Genomic DNA, 21,062 nt, shown 5'->3' on the forward strand with positions numbered 1-21,062 from the left:
ATCCGCCAGACTCCAGGACCGGTGCTTTATCCATTATGCTACCTAGTTGCCCCAGTACTATTTATTTATAACATTTTTGCTTTGGAAAAATTAATTTGGAAGTTGTAGCAACCTACTGAAACACAAACCTTTTGTAATACTGCCTGGAAATTAGGGAATGAGATAAGTAGTGAGTTTCCTATAAAACTGAGTTCGCTAGTACTAATTCTTGCCTAGCATCCATAATGCCTGTGATTAAAACTGAAAGGGCAATGCCTTCCAGAACAATCATATGTAAACTTTGTATTCTACCAAATGTAGCATAAATTAGAACTCTCTACAACTGTAACTCTCTACACTGTTAAATTTGGGTACGTTTACCTTTGGAGGACTACAGAAGGATCAGTTGTAATCATCTCAAGAAATAATTTTTTCAAGTATGACCTGATTAAAATATTCTTGATTCATCCCCTTTATCCCTTGTCATTATAATATGAGATACTTTTAATTATATTTCTTTATTAACAAAAACATATCTTTATCCCCACAAAGGATTTATTTTGGCATTTGAAGCAACCAGTTGACAAATGAATTTTGTAGTTCGTAGAATGTAGTAGCATAGTTACCAGTAAATTTGAGGAAGCATTGAGGTGGCACTGCCCTTGGAATCAGGAAGAGTTTGCTTTTTGTTTGATCTGAGCAAATTATTTAATCCTGCTTGCCTCAGTTTCCCCATTTGTACAATGAGCTGGAGAAGGAAAGGCAGGCAAAGCACTCTTTTCTTTGCCAAGAAATCCCTAAATGGTGTCAAACAGGGTTGGATATGCCTGAAAAACAACTGAATAGCAGTATTGTGTGACTTTTCAAGAAAAGAAGGTAGATTTTTTCTTTTAAGTTTAGCAAAAAGAATATCTTTTTCAAACCATCTAGATTTTTCATTTGGAAAATATTGTCTCTCATATATGTTGTATCTTAGGTTAGGCATTAAGACTAAAGTAACGGGGTGCTAGGTGGCGCAGTGGATAAAGCACTGGCCTTGGTGTCAGGAGTACCTGGGTTCAAATCCAGTTTCAGACACTTAATGATTACCTAGCTGTGAGCCTTGGGCAAGCCACTTAACCTCATTTGCCTTGCAAAAAAAAAAAATCTAAAAAAAAGAAAGACTAAAGTAACTAGAATCTACACACTGTAAAATCTTTCCAATTTATAGGAATTGGGGAGAAAGGACAGAGTGGGTTGGTCTGAATTATAAATGAAATTTTTTTACTTGCAAATATACTACAAACTGGAGGGAGTGGCTAGGTGGCGCAGTGGATAGAACACTGGCCCTGGAGTCAGGAGTACCTGGGTTCAAATCTGGCCTCAGATGCTTAATAATTACCTAGCTGTGTGGCCTTGGGCAAGCCACTTAACCCCCATTGCCTTGCAAAAACTTAAAAAGAACAACAACAACAACAACAACAAAAACCAAATATACTAGAAGCTGGGATAAGATACCTACAACCTGTAGTAGATAGTTTTGCTTTAATAAATGTATTTAATCAACAAAATTACTTGAGTACTTAAGGATATCCTCAAACAAATTATAAACATTGTTCTTATAAAATATTTTTTCAAATTTATTTGCTTATAACCTTTTTCTTTGCATTATTATACAAATATTCTCTGGAAATTCTCTAAATTTCTTGTATTAGTCAGTTTTTCCTATGTGAAACAGGGGCCTGAGAGTTTTATTTTTGCATTAGGTTTCTGGTTAGGACAGAACTTGAATTCAAGAGGATTCTGGACCTAGTAACACTGGTGGGAGCCTGTGAGAGAGTGAGATTTATTAGCTGCTGGAATGCTCACTGGTTTATTGTCATAACTGGGGCAACAGCTTGCTTTCGGAAGACATTGAGGTTGTATATTCCCAGGTGTGAGTTTCTTTCACTGTGGGAATTATGCCAATATGCTTCCCACATACATGCCTCCTTTTCCTTTAGTCAGATGTTGAAGGAAACATTCTACCACTGCTGTTGTGGAATTATTTTTTAACTTAGATTTAGAATTAGTCTGCCTCTGGTTTCTTTTATTTCTTGCTGTTCATAAAGCTGAAGATATGTAGGTCAATGACTATTTCTTCAGGAATCTTATTTTTGGCCGGAGGAATTTTGACATGATAATATTTTAACATAGGAATTTTTTTAAAAGAAAGATTTTATTTATTTTGAGTTTTACAATTTTCCCCCATTCTTGCTTCCCTTCCCCCACCCCCACACTAGGCAGTCTGTGAGTCGTTACATTGTTTCCATGGTGTACACTGATCTAAGTTGAATGTGATAAGAGAGAAATCATATCCTTAAGGAAGAAAAATAAAGTATAAGAGATAGCAAAATTACATGATAAGAAAACTTTTTCCCCCCTAAATTGAAGGTAATAGTCTTTGTTCAAATTCTACAATTCTTTATCTGGATAAAGATGGTATTCTCCATCAAAGATAGCTCCAAATTGATTGTTGCACTGATGGAACAAGCAAGTCCATCAAGATTGATCATCACTCTCATGTGAGCATAGGGATTTTTAACCTTTGTTAACACACACACACACACACACACACACACACACACACACACACACAATTCCAGAGGATTTATGATTGCATGATCTCTGAATATGTTTGCTTTGGTTTATTTTTTGTAGCTGGTCAATAGTAGTTGTAAGACTGATTAAGTTGTAATAGTTGACTTGCTTAGCTTAATTCTTAAAAAGAAACTTTTTGTGATGCATTCTATAATAACAGTGTAACTTATAAGATTTTCAATTTGACTGTAATTTTCTTTTATTTTGTCTAAAAGCTTTGTAATAGGTTAGGGGGAGGGGGGAGATGGGGGCGTAAGGAGAGATGATGGTGTGAATTCTGAACTCTTAATTTTCTTTTCTAGGCCTGATCAGCCTCGTATTACCAAAGATGTAATTTGTTTTCATGCTGAAGATTTCTTAGAGGTGGTTCAACGAATGCAATTAGATTTGCATGAACCTCCACTATCTCAGGTGTGTTTGTATATCATTCTGCTCTATTCAATAGGCTAGTTTCTTCATGGAACAAATTTCTTACTTTGTTCCCTTTTTCCTTTTCTCTAGTGTGTCCAATGGGTTGATGATGCAAAACTTAATCAACTTCGAAGAGAAGGTATTCGCTATGCCAGAATTCAGTTATATGATAATGATATCTACTTCATTCCAAGGAATGTTGTACATCAGTTCAAGACTGTTTCAGCTGTATGCAGTTTAGCATGGCATATTCGGCTCAAGCTGTATCATTCTGAGGGGGAAGCCTCTCAGAATTCAGATACTTTGGAAGTAGGCACTTCAACAGATCATATGTCGTCAGTTCTTGGACTTCATACTGACAGCATAATTTGTACTGTAAGCAAAACCACCTCGGATTCTAATTTTTCAGATAAACTGCCTACTAAGTATGAATTTCAACAGATTAAACATGAACCTTTTTCATCTGTAAGAATTAAAGAGGAAACCGTGAAAATTAACATTGTTGAAAAAACTACAGCACCTAATAATTTGGACAGCCAGAATATTAAAGCAAAGTTGGATCATGTTGAATTTACAGAATTTAAAATTGATATGGACTCAAAATTTGAAAATTGTAGCAAAAATTTAAAAGAAAAATTGTGCCCTGGAAGTCATATAAGTTTAGATGACACAAGGCAGCATAGTTCAACACATCCAAGTTTGGATAGAAAAGATGATGACATTTTGTGCTAAATTTGTACATACAGTTTTAAATTCTTTTTTTTTTAAACTTAATGACATAATAATGTAAAGATTCATAAAATTCTGAAAGCAAGCCAATGCCTTGCTCTCCTATCTGTTACAGAAAATAGTCAATGTAGCTTTGTAACATTCCTCAGTGCCTGTCCATAACTGTGAAGTATCAAAGCACTTAGGGCCAGATGCACTGTAAACACTGCAGGTTTAACATAAAGAAGTCTTTAAATCATTTGAGTTGTAGGTTTTAGAGTAGAGCTGACATTAACATATATATATATATATATATATATAAATATATATAAAAATATATATTTTTTGTAAGATGAGCCAGAATTCTTTTTGACAATTCAAGGCTTTTCCATAGAGCTTATTTATACCAGGTTTTTTTCCCCCATTTTAATGTGTCAGCACTGTAGTGTAAATAGCTTTTTTTTAAAAAAAATCTTTTTAGTGTGATTTTTACTGAAATGTGAGCCACTTAATAAAGGTTCATAATAACAAATTTGTTTTATTGTTGGGTCTGCAAAAAAGACTTATTGAAATTTCAGTTAAATCGTTTCATTGATCTATTATGTTTTTATAGCTGGTGTATCCATTTAGAAGTGGTAATGGAATGCAAAAGTACTCATACAAATCTAGTGAATATTTAAATTCCCCACTTTGGAATAGCATTTTTTAAAACCAGGATTCAGTTATGAGAACATGTATGTGTGTATCATACTTTGCACAATTTCTTTTAAATTGCTGAGTAAGTTGAGAATTTTGAAGAGTTTAAGCACTGCTATCTGGAACACACTTTTTCTTATTTAAATCAGCATTAAGAAAATTAATAGAAACTTTCTGTGGAAGATTGAGAACAAGATTTGAAACTGTCCTACTACTGTAACTGAGGAAGTCTTGTGGCCTGCCCACATTTTTTGTTAGTGCACAGAATTACAATCTGCAGTAGAGAGAATTTCTTACTAATCGGAATTTGTAGAGTACTAAGTCCTTTGTGAGTAAGAATATCCAATTACTTTGATTTTTATTGTAAGGTGCAATTAAAATCCTCATTTATATTTTTCTTGGGGAGCAAGAGGAAAATATATTAAGTGGTGGGAAATATTAAAACAATAATTAAACTTCCAGATTCAGGAAATGATCATTTTTATTTCTTCTGGTGTGGTACCTCTTCCATTTCAGGGTCTTATTCCCCACTCTTAAAAAAGCAAATGACTTAAGATAACTGATTTGGCAAAGGAAATCTCTAGGTTATAACTGATTTGAAAAAATAACTTGGTCCCCACATACTTAGAACAACATTTCAGTAATTTATTTTCAGTTAGAAATAAAGCTGAACTCAGAAAGATATGCCAGAATAATAACTGTGTTGTAATAAATAGTATTTGGAACATCCACCATTGAAAATCAATGTCGATTTGTTAAATTCAAACAAAAATTTTAATAGATTTCACCCATAGTTTTCTTGCAGATTGTTTCCATAGCTCTTTACTTGGCTTTGGATGTGAGATATTACATTTGTTGAAGATGTTACTTCTTCTTTTTACCCAGGTCTTCTTATCTGTGACTAGTGCTTCCGTTCCAGTAGCCACTTAACTCCCAGCTTTATATATCAAACTACACTTTACTGACCTTCCTAGGAAAGAGATATGGCACTCTGAATAACAGTTGTCTGGAAAAGCACTTTCAGTTCTGATAGTTAATAGCTACACAATAGGGAGCATAGATTTTTGGGTAAGACAGGAACTTTAGGAGAAATTAGTATTTTAACAAGATAAAAAGTTTAGTGAAATAGGGAAAAGGGGATGATGATAAATTATGATATTGCCAATAAGACTTTCACTATATTTACAGCTAAACCATTTTTTCTCCACATTTCTATTTTCCCCCATCTGCCCTAAACTAAAAAAAAAAAAATTATACAATTTGTTCAGGGAATAAAAATTAACCTACCAAGATTGGAAGAGATGAAGGAATAAAGTTAACATGTTTTCCTGTTAATTATTGGGAAGGAGGAGTTGATATATTTAGCAAGGTTTGATTTGGTTTTCTTTTCAATTTTCCAATAAGGGAGAAATGGCTACTTGGTTCTCATAGGTCTTTAAATCTTAAGGTTATATACATTGCAATAAAATGCCTTTAGATTCTATCTTCAAAATATATGAGCCTTAAAACTTTTCAACTTATAGGAAGGCACACCTAAAAACAGCCTATAATGGTTATTTTTTAATATATCTTCCTGTATATGCTATAGTGAAACCTTTCTGTATTTTAATAATTTAATAGTTGTGTAAAATGCATACATCCCTTTGGAGGTGAACTGCAAAGAATCAAGGGGTACAGAACTTCCTCTGTGGTCTTGCCACAGCCTTATACCTTGATCATTCCCCTTGTCTTGCTGGGAGTAGTAATAATGATAAAAACACCTTTGGAGTGACACAGTTTGAGATCCTGTGGACTACATTTTGTGGCAAATAAATATTTTCACTTTTTATTGTTGTTAATAAGGTCTCCCAGGTATAGTACATTCCATTTCTCTACTCATCAGAGTGTATAACTTTCTTTGCATCCATTTGTCATTTCATCAGCCATGTAAAACATTTGATTTATTAAAGGTATAAAAGATATTTACTGGGTTGGGCATATGCTCAGCCATGGGTGCATCATTGTTAAATATTAAATTGATAAACAGACATTAGACCTTAGAAAAAATCCCTTAGGTACCTCACTGGTATAGCCTACAATGCCCTTTTCTGATTTATACAAGTTATATGCCTGTATTTCATACTCAGGTTAGCTAACATAAGAATCAAACATTTGTGGTACTTAGTTGAAAGCTTTAATAAAGCCATATTCATATCTTCCCCAGCTCCTGTCAATAAGGTTGTTGACCTCCTCAATAAAGAAGGATTAGGTTGGTCTAGCACATCTTTGTGTGTGTTTGTTTGGTTTTTTTTTATAAAGGCTCTGGTCTTAATTTACTCATTTTGAAACTTTTGTACATAGATTCTTTTTGTTTTGAATCATTTATCTGAAAAAATATAGTATCACCAGATTAAAGATGGAAAATATTAAAATTTCAGTTTTTCCTAAGTATTCATACTAAATATAAAACTCTTCCTAGTATAGAGAAAGTATATTTATTTTTATTGGAAATTTTCTTATTATTTATTTATTTTATCTATGACCCATCATATTTGGGGACAAATTCTTCATGTAACATGAATATGTAAAAACAATTTTGATTCTAATAGGGAAGGCAAAAGACTTATCTTTGGATTTTGAGAGGACTTGACTTTCAATAACCGCTAAAATATTTTTTTTGTATTTATGCTTTGTAATTGTTTCCTGCATCTTCAATAACTCAGTTTTGCCTCATCATTTCTTTTTAATTCTTGATAGTTGGAAGAATTCAAGCATTCTAGACAATATGTTTTCAGTCAAATCAAGATTGTTTATTTTGTTTTTTCTACTGTTCTTAAAAACAGGCTTAAATATTTTTAATCATTAAATCTAAATATGCTCAATGTTTGATTATTGTGCTAATAGCAGGGAACATTGCCCAGGATAATCCAAAATTGTATATAACTATATATATATATATATATATATATATATATCACTATATATAATGCTGGTGCCACTGGGATGGTTTGACTGAAAATATTTCCTTCCCCCAAAGCAGGTAACAGTCACTACCCTTCACCTGGAAAAGATAAAAGCACAATTTTACGATGCCCTGGAAATGCTACAAATATAAAGCAAAATAATTTGCCCTCTGTCCCACTGACTAGTGGACACTGGCCTACCCAACCCAGTTGTCAGATGATTTATAAAAAAAAGTTCATTTCCATTGCATTTTGTACTTGTATCAGAATAGTTTATGGCTAATGTTTTAGATAATTACGACACTTGAAATAAATTCATCCTTGAGGAAGGACTCAACTCAAGAATTTTAAGTCTATTCAACTTTGCTTTTTTGTCTTTATGAATGAAGTCTCTTTATTTACCACTTGATACATAATCTCGGGAGCCATCTAGTCCAATACCTTCATTTTATAAATGGGTAAACTGAAACCTAGAGAGGTTCATAGTTGTTAGGTAGTTCAAATTTGAACCCAATTCATGTGCCTTGGATTGTTCCTACTTGCTTTCCACTATATTTTACTGTCTCCCAAGTCCTCTTTAGAGTGGAGAAAATTATTTTGATTTTTGTTTTCCCTAGTTCTTCCTGAATGATAACAATGATAATAAAGTACTGGTAAACATCAATGGGATAATCAGCCTAAGGATGAATTGGCTATAATGTTAGAAATCTGGTTATTTCCATACATACATATATATCTTATTGGTATTAGAGCTTCCTCTACAGAAGGCAGTCTCTATAGTTTATTCTGTTATTCTTGTCTTTATTTTTTCTAAAATATTTCATAGAGGGGCGGCTAGGTGGTGTAGTAGATAAAGCACTGGCCCTGGAGTCAGGAGTACCTAGGTTCAAATCTGGTCTCAGACACTTAATAATTACCTAGCCGTGTGGCCTTGGGCAAGCCACTTAACCCCGTTTTCCTTGCAAAAAAAAAAAAACCTAAAAAAAATAAAATATTTCATAGAAAGACTCAAAATCTTAAGTATATCAGCAAATGTTTTAGTTCAAAATTGTATTCTTACATTTGTTTTTGCAATATTAACTGATCCATTTACCATTTGTAGTTATGTTTATCTAGGATAAATATTTATGCCATTTCCCCATCCACCTACATCATTTTACTATTCAGCCTATTTTTGCCTGCCATATATTTATCAGTTGATTTGCCATTATATAATGTCATCAGAAAAATGCTGGTATTACAGATTTGAGTTTTTGTAAGATTTCTACAATTGGAGATTATCTTTTTTTATCTGTCTTTAAACAATTTCCTAAATGCTGTATGACCAGATCTACTTCTGTTCAAACTTGAACCCAACTTGTTGAGATACTCACATAGACAAACACACACAGATAAATGTGTAAAAGTAGATTTAAGTTACATATATACACGTGTAGAAAAAGCAAGCAAACTCCTATAGACTTTTCTAATACTATACTAATTAGAAATATTTAGAAAACTTTGCCTGCCATCAGTAGGCAATTATTTTTATTTTAAACAGGAATACTTTCATTTTACCACCAAACACCTTCATGTTTTTCTTTTGTTTCATATCTCACAGTGTCAGTATTCATTGGATCCTAGAATCTTGTAAGTGACACCCTGGAGTTAGTGAAGTGGTACGGTGGGTATTGGAGTCAGGAAGAGTAACTCTAGGCAAGTCAGTTAACCCTGGTTTGCCTTAGTTTCTTCATCTGTACAATGAGTTGGAGAAGGAAATGTCAAAGTATTCTAGTATCTTTGCTAAGAAAACCCTAAAATTGGACATATTGACCAAGTGAAGATCGAGTCTTTGGTACTGTATTTTGGTTTAAAAATTCAGATATATAAATTATTGTAATCTTATATTCTCTGTGATTTTTCAGTCAGTGTAAAGATGTAATAGAAAACTCTTTGAAACCCTCTTCATATTCTGTTTTTGTCAAGATAGTTTCACTGAATATGTGTAGATGGAAAAGGCCTATAGGTTGGTATCTGCTAATATTTTCATTACTGTTTTATTCTTTTGTCATCTTTCTCATGAGATATAAAGGGATTCCACTTTTTTTTTTTTTTTTTTTAGTTTTTGCAAGGCAATGGGGTTAAGTGGCTTGCCCAAGGCCACACGGCTAGGTAATTATTAAGTGTCTGAGGCCGGATTTGAACTCAGGTACTCCTGACTCCAAGGCTAGTGCTCTATCCACTGCGCCACCTAGCCGCCCCGGGATTCCACTTTAAAAAAAAAATTATTAGTTTTTTTTTTTTTGCAAGGCACTGGGGTTAAGTGGCTTGCCCAAGACCAACCAGCTAGGTAATTATTAAATGTCTGAGGCCAGATTTGAACTCAGGTACTCCTGACTCCAGGGCCAGTGCTCTATCTACTGCACCATCTAACCACCCCGATTCCACTTTAAAATTGGAGAAAGTAAGGAAAAGGTAAGAAGTCTGTGTCAAGAAGTATGCTAATTGCTTTACAGATATTTCATTTGATCTTCACAACAAGCCTGAGAGGGGGCATTTACCTCCATTTTACACTAGTGGAGAGTGAGGCCAACAGGGTAAGTGATTTGCCCAGGGTGGATTTCTCAGGTCTTCCCAACTCCAAGTTGATGCTTAGTTAAGTGGTTTACCTAGTTTGGTGGATTCCTCAAATTCAATTAGCCTCTACTATGTACAAGTCACTCTTTGAAGTGCTAGGGATACAAAGGTGGAAAAAAATCTCCATTGTGTTTGCCCCAATTGTGTTGGGGGTGGGGTAGGGATGGAGATATAAAAAATCAAGGCTATCCAAGATATCAAGAGGGAAAGGAAACTCCTGCACAGTCAAATTTTGAATCTATTTGATTAACTCTACTTGCTCTGACTTCATCTTCATTGGTTTTGGGGGGGGGGGGACACCTTAGAGATCATCTAGATAGTCCACTCATTTTAAGTTAAGTGAAAAGAAGTCCAATAAGGTTATTTGCACATAATAAGCAGCAAAGTTTAGCATTTCTGATTTTAAATGCAATATTCTTTACCTATAATTCATTCTTTTAAGTACCTTTGGCCTTTCAACATACACTGGAATGGAGTATCTAGATGCCAGAAGATGTAGCTCACAAAAATCACAGAATTTAAGTTACTCCAACACATAACCCTAAAAGGAATCTCTTATTGCATGCATTTACAAGAGGTAATCCAATTTTTTAAGGACTTCCAGTAAAAGAAATTAAGTAGCTTGGTTCATGACAACCATGCCTAAAGTTCCTCCTTTGCACCGTCCACTCCTTTTGGCCAGCCTTGAAATACTTGAGCACAGCAATGGTTCCCTGAAGTATTCTGTGAACTCAACAGTCAGCTCTTTAAACCAGTCACCAAGACATGGACCAAAACTCCTTCACTAAAAACTGGTGCCTCAACTGACTAGATTCCAATTATGTTTTAACTAGGTGAATGTGCAGTAAGTCTTAATTCTCTGTCTTTGGAAGCTATGTGTCTCAAGTATAGCCCAAAATAGGGTTGTGTTTTTTATTTTTGATTGTCCCATCAGTCTGTCAACTCATTGAACTTAGTTTGCTGACCCCCCTCCCCCAATCTTTTTCTGACAAATTTGTTCCTGTGAAATTGATTCCTAAAACCCAAGTATGAGACTTTTACATTTCTGCCTATTAAACTTCATCCCTGATTCCTGAAGATCGTTGGCTCAAACATAATAATAGTTCCTCAATGAAACTAGTCCCACAAATTCAAAGCCAAAGGACCATTTTGCTGTTAAACGAGCCTTGCCTCAGTTTCTCTAGGCTGGATTGCTGTCTTAGCTTTTTCTTACCAGTCCATTCCTTATTCTGACATTTAGTTTTCTCTCAAACTATTCTCAAAAGTACTGTGCCACTTTATATTCACTGTGATCTGTCCTAGCTTGCATCTACTTTGCATACTTTCATTAAAGCTAATATAAATTAGCATCTATATTGATTGCATCTTGAAGGTAATTTAAAGGCTATTAAAACCCCTATTTTACTAATTGGGAAAGGCAAAGTGACTTGCTCTATGGTCTTTACAGTAATTGAGGCAGAATTGGAACCCAAGTCTTTCCGGAAGTTAGAAAAAGAGGACAGGAGAAAAGATAATATATCATTTTAAATATGCTGCGTCTAAGTTTCCTATAGGATTTTCAAGAGGAAGAATGCAGCAGGCAGAGGAAGATAAAGGACTGAGACTCAGAAAGATATTCAGATGACCTTTCCCTTGTGCCTTCAACTCTTTGGGGAAGAGAAGAATAGGGTCCTATATGAATCTGCTTGAGGGGAAAAAGCTCCTTTTAGCTCATTGGTGCAATCCTTGATGAGCTAGATTCACATGGATTCATCTTCCCTATTTCAGAGAGTCATTGGTAGAATCTCTAGTTTGTTGAACCAAAGAAATCCCAGTATTGTTGAAAAGAAATTCTCCCCTGCTCTCCTGATAGAAGCTTAACCCCTCACTATTCTTAAATAACTGAAATATGAAGACAACTAAAGCTTTGGTTTTATGACTAAACAGAAGAGATTAGCATATAAAAAAAGACTTTAAGGAAACAAAAATAGGCTTTGGAATGGAAACTCCCTTTTCCTGGAAGGAAGGAGAGAAAAAAAAGACAGGAGAGGGGAAGCAAAGATCACCTTCATTTTCTTTCCTTGAGAAGAAAAGTCTTTTCTGCACTGGCCCCATTTTTGTATGGATGGTAGCAGCTAGCCAAAGATATTCCCCAGCTCTCCTCATTTCTCTCTCCAGGTTCCACCACACTAATTCTCTATCTTCTTCTGAGTACTTTGCACACTTTTTGATTACTTTGATACTTCGGGATGAGGAGGGAGGACAATTATTGTCTTTTATTTAAAGGAGTCACAATTCCTAGCAGTCCATTAGACTTTGGGCTCCTCTAGAGCCTAAGACTTGTTTTTGCATCCCTAGCACTTGGGACGGTGCCTGGTCCATTTCAGTTGTATCCGGCTCACTGTGACCCCATTTGGGGTTTTCTTGACAAAGATACTGGCATGGTTTGCCAGTTCCTTCTGCAGCTCATTTTACATATGGGGAATTGAGGCTGGATTTGAAGTGAAGAGTTTTCCTTCTAGGTCTGGCACTTCACTATGCCACCTTGCTGCCCCAACCTGGCACTAATATATGCTTTTTGATTTAGTGGTTCTTAGATCACAATATATTGGAGATTTCTCTTCCATTTTTCAAACTTCCAATTTTGATCCAGTTACATTCTGAATAGTTAGGAGGTCCAGTGTATAGAGGACTGGACCCAGGAAGACCTAAATTTGAATTTGACCTCAGATTCTTCCTAGCTGTGTGACCCTGGGCAAGTCACTTCACCCTATTTTTACCTCAGTTTCCTCATCTGTAAAATGAGCTGGAGAAGGAAATGGCAAAGCATTCTAGGATCTTTGCCAAGAAAACCCCACGGGGGTCCATGAAGAATAGACTACAACTGAAACACCAGTCTAGGTCCTTTGGATAGAAGGGGAGTTAAAGGAGTTAAATTTTTTCAATTTTAAAATTCATATTATTCAATATTTATTACTTATTAGTTTTATGTAAACATTTTAAATTATTGTTTTGGTTAAAAAAAAAGCATGAGACCTGAAATTTCTGCTCATTAAGGTAATGACCTGTAATGACTTTAGAAGAAACATTTCACCTCCACTGGCATTTGTACTATCTACCTCACTTTGTTTTTGTAAGAAAAGTGCTTTGTAAACTGTGAAATACTATTTCTTTGAAAATACTGAATGATTACAAAATTAAAATAAAATTTATTTTAATCTGCATTTTCAGTGAGAAAAAGGCACAAATAATATATGTATAATCATCCAATCAAATCCATTCAATAATTAAGTGGCGCCTATTTGCTAGGCAATGTTGCTAAGTACTGAGAACATTAGGAAAAAAGGCAAGTCCTGCCCTCAAGGAGCAAGTAGGGGGGGGGGGGGGCACAGCATACTCGGGGTATCTTGTTTTGAGGAATTGAAAGTCGTTAAAGTAGCAGATGCAAAGTAGAGTGGGTTCAGGGGCCAACTTATGCCCTCTAGAAAGGAAAGCTTTGGGAGGAATTTTGAATTTCCAGTGGGGAGTGGATGCTGAGGGAGGTTGTGTTAAGGCTGGAGATAGCTGCCTGTGAGTAGAAGTGATGAGTTTAACCTGGGAGAGTCCAAGCAGTAGAAACTAGGCAGAGCAAGCAAATGCAAAGTGGAATCTGAATTCTCAATGATGGGTGGTTTGATCATATTTTTATTTTAAAAGGCCTTTTACTGACCTCTGTGAACCTTCATTAAATTTTACAGAATCACAGAATAGGAAGGGACCTCAGTGGCCATGAAGCTAAATTTTTAAAATGAACAATACCCTCTTCAACATTCCTAACATAAGTAATTGAGCCTTTGCTTGAAGACTTCTGGAATGAAGGAAACAACTGAGTTCCAAGTTTTTTCTTAGTTAAGACTCAAAAAGTTGCATCTTTGCAATTTCTACCTTTTACTTATTTTTGTCCTCTTGGAGCCAAGAAGAACATGTCTAATAAATTTTGGGATTTTTTCAGGCTAGGTAATTTAAAAGTCAGGACTCAAAGTGAATTGCCAAATTGAAAGAAAATTTATCAGCTGCTGAAGACCACTGTTTTCTAGACACAGTTTCAGCTTCTTGGAGTACAACTTTAGCTTCTTCACCTTTCTCAGGCCCTCTCAGAGTATACAGTCAGTCATGAGGAATTCTGTGGCACCTGATAGGACCAAAGAGATAAAGTCTAATTTCATAATTTTCATCAATTCAGTGCCCTTCATCATCTAGGCTGCATTTCTGGATATTGTCCAGTACATCATTACTATCCTTCCACTAAAATATATAATAAAAAGCCCAGGTGTGATCTGCCTTTAGTCTTGGGCACTGTACCTCTCTTCCTTAGTGCAGCCTAGCATGAAAAATAAGAGTAGGGAAAACAAATACATTTTAAGATAGTTTTAGTTTTAAGTCATTTTAAGAGAGTGGCAACTATAAAGGGACAAAGTTCTAAATATGACCTGCTTTTTAGAGATGGGATGGCAGGCACTCAATACCCTTCCTACTCACATAACAATTTTTTTTAACCAATCCTTTCATTCCACTGTTATAGTTTATTTCTTCTTAAAAGAGTTATATTTAAGATGCAAATATTCCTTGAAGAGATTCACACTATAAAGTATCCATTAATACTTTAAATTACCAGTTGATAACCTTAGGTGGGGAAATTATTGGTGGTGGGGGAATCCTGACTTGGGGGAGGGTAGAAAGGGAAAGAAAATAAATGGTAATTTGGGGAGAAAAAGACCTTTGAGAGCAAGATTATTGAGACTTGATACCCAAGTATTAAATTTGAAGAAGAAAGTGGTACATAGAAGCAGTAAAAGAATGTGAAAATATGACCAAAGTTTAACCTTCACAGTTTTGCCAAAAGCAGTCCTTTTAAATAATACAACCCTGGTATAAGTGAATAAAATATATTCTTGTGTTTTGGGGCATTTAGAAATCTTATCAAAAATGAAAGTGATAAATAATCAGTGAACTATCCTTGTACTCCTATATCAGATTAATTGCAATGTCCAGTTATGTTGGCTGATCCCCTTGAGGTAAGAGAACACGATTTAAGTGGATGAGCAGGCCTGGATGGACTGTCCTTTTCTTCAGGGAGAAAAATATTCAAATATATGAAGGTATGGATTAATTCTCCAAATATAAAAATAATAAAAGCAGAATTTTCTTATATAATTTTGAAAAAAAGAATTTGGTCATGAGAGCTTATAAAGCAATAAATTGAAAGAAAAATGCTAGATTAAAAAAGCAGAAGCATAAACATGAAGAAAAGTGAGAATGAATCAAAAAGTTCTTAATGGGTCTACAAAGCACTATGACACTTTATACATTAAAATCAATTTAAATGTAAATAATAGCAAAACTTGGTTCAATCCTGGATATTAGGGTGGCTTCTTTATGTGTAGAAAATAATCATTTGTTGCTTTCTGAATGCATCAGAATTAAAGTTCATTGAGAGTCTTGTTCAGGCTTCAGACTTTGAGAAAAAATATAGCATCTCTTCAAGAAGTTACTAAAGGGAAAGGGGAAAGACTGGGAAGAAACCAACCTTAAAAAGAGCTGGCTCTTTTTTTTTCTTTTTAAGATTTTTTTAACGCAATGGGGTTAAATGGCTTGCCCAAGGCCACACGGCTAGGTAATTATTAAGTGTCTGAGGCCAGATTTGAACTCAGGCAGTCCTGACTCCAGGGCCGGTGCTCTATCTACTGCGCCACCTAGCCACCCCGAGGAGCCGGCTCTTAAAGAATCTGATAGGAGCAAATGCTACAAATCTGGGATGGATTTATTGTTTTATAGAATATCTAGATTGACCAGAGTGATGGAAAAAAATTGTTAATAATGAGGATTAAAAATCTGTCTTGGGTACACTTTTGGGGGGGGGGGAGTAAGGGTGCTGGAAGAGCTAGTTGTTAAAATATTTTACAGCATACCTCTGGCTGTTACCCTTTAGGAGCCCTAGCAAATGGTAAAAACAAGCTACCCTATAACACTAAAACAATAGGAAACTAGACATAGACAGTTTTGATCAGTTTTAAACCTTTCAAAGGAAAGTGATTTGGGAATCTTGACTTTACACCACAATCATCTGCTGATTTTACTAGAACTTGCTCAAACTTGCCCAGTGAAGAACTGGTCTTCATCAAGGTTCCCTTGTCAGCTTTAGTTCTTAAATGTTTACCTAGCAGTTTTCTAAAAAAGAAAGAAATGGCTAGAATGAGCAATCTGATGAAATATGGTAAGCAAATATGTAAGAAATTGGCTGGATAAAATAATTTCATCAGTTCAAAGACATTTATTAATCACCTAATTCTATTCCAGGAACTGTGAACAAAAGACAGATGAAAAATTGTTCTAATCTAGAAATGCCTATTTGTGAGGAAGAGAGTACTCAACTAGGAAGGGAAAGAATTGGGAAGTTTCTTTATAGGTAGTGTCACCTAGGCTAAACCTAGAGAGAAACTACAAATTATTAGAAATGAAATGAAAGAGGGTATTCCTTTGGGCTTGGGAAGACTACCAAAGCAAAAGCACTGGAAGGGGAGGCAAGGGGGTTGGAGGCAGATTGTGTACTCTAAATGACAGACTGAGGAATTTTTATTTTTATTCAATAGATGACAGGAAACCATTGGAGATTCTTGAGAAGAGTAATGACATGTTTAGACTTGTGATTTAGAAAAATTATTTTGGAGGCCCTGTCATAGAAAGATTAAAAAAGGGAGAGCCTGAAAAGAAACCAGTTACAAGGCTATGAAAAATCCAGGTAGGAATTTTTAAGGACCTGAGTATTATAGGATCATATTTAGAATTTGTGTAGAAAGCATGGTCAGGAACTTGGAATCAGGATGGAGGATGAAGATCTCTGGTGGATAAGCCTACCATTGACAGCACATTTGGAGTTTTGCTACAATAACATTTATATAATATTTCAAACTTTGCAAAATGCTTTACAAATATTTTATTTAATCCTCATAGAAATCCTCAGTACTAAGCATTGTAATTCCCATTTTGCAGATGGGGAAATGAGGCATATAGAGGTGAAATGGCTTCCTCAAAAACTGTTAAGTGACAGCCATTAATTGGCTGAGATCAAATTTGTCCTCAAGTCTTCCTGACTCCAAATCTCTGGCTAGTTGCTACCTTTAGGGGGTGTGGAAACAGGAGCAAGAGTTTTCACACAATTCAGATTCTGAATCAGAGAAGTAGAAGTGGAAATTTGCTAGTCACAGGATGTACATGTACTATATGACTGGGTCTTCCACCCTCAAAGGAAGTGTTAGTTATTATTTTCTTTCTCAAGCACCAGGATCAAGGAAGGTATTGGGTCAGGTATCAGGATCAGTAGATATCTGATGATTAAGTCCACGGGGCCTGACTGAACTCACATTCCTTGACAGTTCCTTGGTTTCTTTAGGATAGCAGGTTATAAGGCAGCTAGGAGGTGCAGTGAATAGAGTACTAGCCTTGGAGTCAGGAGCACCTAATTAGAATTCAGCCTTAGACACTTGACACTAGCTGTGTGACCTTGGGCAAGTCACTTAACCCTGATTGTCTTGCATCCAGGGCCATCTCCAGTCATCCAGTTTTTTAACTGGCTACTGGATCCAGATGACTCTGCAGGAAACTTAGCACAGCACCCCTTTACGCAAATTCAGTTCACGTGCTTGTCATGGCATCACCTCCCTGATGCTGCGGTCTTTGAAAACAGAGATCAAGGGGTGGCTAGGTGGCACAGTGGATAGAGCACCAGCCCTGGAGTCAGGAGTACCTGAGTTCAAATCTGGCCTCAGACACCTAGCTGTGTGGCTTTGGGTAAGCCACTTAACCCTATTTGCCTTGCAAAAACCAAAAGAAAGAAAGAAAACAGATCAAATTATATCAGGTGATGAATAGTCTAAAGATATTCCTACTTAGATCTAGTGTGAAGCCTTCCCTATGCCTAGACAAAGTCTATGGGGATCCTGTTACTGAGAAACATGACTACAGAAGGTAGAAGTATTTCAGTTTATCTCTTATGATTGGAAAGAAACGGGGGCGGGGGGGAGTTGGTAGTGCCTCCATGTAGACGTATGTTCAAGGTTCTGTGCCCCATCCCTGGGCACTTGATGGGCAGAGAATATGCAGAATATATATATAGTTTTGGAGTTAGACTGCTTCTACATCTGTTTTTTAAGAGAGCTGGAAAGTATAGTCTTATTTTCCTAAGACCATAGTTATTTTCTGCAATCAGGAAGATTCCACTTCTGAAATTCAAATCTGGCCTCAGACACTTACTAAATTGTGATTCTGGGCAAGTCACTTAAAACCCTGTTTGCCTCAGTTTCCTCACCTGTAAAAATGAGCTGAAGAAGGAAATGGCAAACAACTCCAGTATCATTGCCAAGAAAGCTCCAAATAGGGTCACAAAGAGTCATACATGATTGAAACAACTAAACAACAAAATGGTGATAGTGAACGAGTAGTTAGTAGGTACTTGGGGCAGGAATCTTGGTATTAATGAGGCAACAGAGGCTCAGAAAGTTTAAATATCTCTTCTAAGCTAAGATCTAGGTTTGGAATTTAGGTGTTCTAATTTCTATCCTAGGGCCCTTTCCTCTTTATGTAAAAATGGTGCTTCTAATATATTTCATTTCCTCTGTGAGAAAGAATAGGAATCGCTTTCCTCTGTGCCTGTTCAGTAAAAATGGGGCCATTACCCTGAACAAAAGAATCCCTGTGGGAGCATATTGACTTTCTTATTTTGTTAAATATTTCAGTTATATTTTTTTAATCAAGTTTGGGCAGCACTTGGGACTGTTGGGTCAATGTTTGACCTCTGTTCAAGATCACCCAGATTTTAGAAAGGGGATCTGGATTCAAATTCCTATTGTGATCTAAGACAAGTTACCTAACATTGCAAGATGGGTATTTCCTTACTTTTACAAATGAAGAAACTGACCAGAGGTTAAATTTCTATTTTTAAGAGTCATAGTTCATTTTCTATTTTAAGAATCTCTGTTGCCTCATCCATAAAAGGTTTGACTGGATGGCCTTCCAGATTTAAAAATAGGATCCTAAGCACTGACCTTTCTAAAACCATTTTTGTTAAATGAAAATCTTTCTAAAATATATACTTTCCTATATTAACTATAGAATGCTGAATATGAGAGGCACCTTATGAATATAGATCTGTTTTGAAGTCAGAAGACCTGGGTTCACATATACTTCATTGCTTAGATTCTTACTCATTCTTGATACATACATATATATATATATTATTTGTTAAGCTTATATGTATGCAAACTTATACATAAAATAACTTTAAAATAAATCCAAATTCAAGATGCTTTCAATTTGTTGTAATTTTTACCTGGAATACTCAATATGCAAATCTATTCAATTCTGAGTCTCTAAAATATTCATTTATTAAACAGACAACTTTGGTGGTCATTTGTATGTTTTTTAATGAGTCAATTTGCATTTTTCAGTATTTTTGGCTCAACAGGGTTTTTTACAAATGTCTCAGGATGAATTTGATTCAGTATTCTATTCACTGCACTGTCTAGCTGCCTCTATTATTGTTGTTGTTGTTAGTTAAGACAATCCAGAGAGAATATCCAGGAAGGAAAGTGGGGACAACAATGGCAAGTTCTATGGAGATATCAAGAAGGATGAGTACAGTGAAAAGGATATCACATTTTGGAATTAAGAGCAAAAGTAATCAACCTTTTAAAAATATTTTCTCCTTGAAAACTATTTCTTTTAAATAATGTGGGATTACCTGTGAAATATATCTCCAGTATTTTAACTCTTTACCTTCTAATAGATCTTCCCCATTCATCACCACAATCTTTAACTTTCTTTGAAAATAAGGATTGTGTGACTCTGGTTAAGTTACTGAATCTCTTAAGTATTCTAGCAACTTTCTAGGACTAAATATCAGTTTCCCAACTTGTTTCTTCATCTGTGAGTTATTTATTTCTGTGAAATCCTAGGTTTAATGTAGTTCTCTAGACTGGTAAAATCATAGACCCAGGTCCTTTCCCTAGTGAACATAATTTAATTACTCATTTTCATACTGAGATATGCTTGCCCCAATCTTAAATGAGGCAGATTATTTTATGCTAAGCAGCTTTCCTACTACAGTATTAATGTTTTAGGAGGAACTGAACAATCAGGATTAGAGAGGTGATCAGGTAACTTTAATTCACACATAATTCAGATTCTGAATATATTCTGGTTTAAGGGTAATTTCATTACTCTACTTGGATGTGAAGTTTAAGGATTTTATGATAATCTTAGAAATTCTGGGGCCCTGATAGTTGAAGCTGACTAACTTCTGGATTTGCAAGGCATATGATTTGGTCAATTTCATTAATCACTAGATGTTTATATTTAATAATTTTTATGTTTTAAAAAATGTTACAAAATCATTTTGGTCAAAATTGCTTTTGATTCAGTGTTTGATGACAAAGGAAACACATAGGCTGAGTGATTTGCCTGTACTGACCTGGAAACTTAATAACTGCATTTAGAATCTAGGCTTTGATGTTTTAGTCTGTTGCTCAATCACTTCATTGTTCCTAAATAATATCAAACAAAGGAAGCATAAAATCTAATTAGAAAAAAATTGTTACTTTTTCATAAGAAAAAAAGTGGTGATTATACTTTTAGGGCCCTATAGGACCATAGATTTGAAAAGGGAAGATTTCTATCTTGCTTATTAACAAATCTGGAAACTCAGATCCCATCCAAATTCAGTTCTCTTCTCAATACAGCAGATACTCCCTATCTCAAAGCAGAGATTGTATTATGGATTGCTTTGGCAGTCTGGTAAAGGGGATAGCCATATACCATATTTTTTTGTTTAACGAATAAAATAAAAATATAATTACAAGGGAAACCAATCATATTGAATTTTTTTTAAGTTCACAGACGTTAAGAATTCTTGTCTCAGAATGATGATTCATATTGATTTGAAAATTCTGAAAATATAAATTTGAAACTCACACAAGTCAGGTCACTTAAAGCTTATTTAGACCACAGAGCAACAATGATCAGTTTTCTCTTTGCTAAAAGATTCCTATAATGATTCTTTTACTTAAAAGTTTGAGAAAT

General features: G+C 35.2%; 1 protein-coding gene across 1 annotated transcript in view; it reads left to right on the forward strand.

Moving 5' to 3' along the window:
* RSBN1L (round spermatid basic protein 1 like) overlaps window positions 1-14,638 on the forward strand; it is a 97,180-nt gene extending 82,542 nt beyond the window's left edge. Inside the window, exons 7-8 of the mRNA XM_074194006.1 lie at window positions 2,901-3,009; window positions 3,100-14,638. Coding sequence (XP_074050107.1) covers window positions 2,901-3,009; window positions 3,100-3,741 — 751 coding nt within the window. The 3' untranslated portion in view covers window positions 3,742-14,638. The remainder of the gene's footprint in view (window positions 1-2,900; window positions 3,010-3,099) is intronic.
* Window positions 14,639-21,062: the final 6,424 nt, after the last annotated feature.

This window comes from Macrotis lagotis, chromosome 7 (assembly GCF_037893015.1).
Source record: "Macrotis lagotis isolate mMagLag1 chromosome 7, bilby.v1.9.chrom.fasta, whole genome shotgun sequence".
Classification (NCBI taxonomy): Eukaryota; Metazoa; Chordata; class Mammalia; order Peramelemorphia; family Peramelidae; genus Macrotis; species Macrotis lagotis.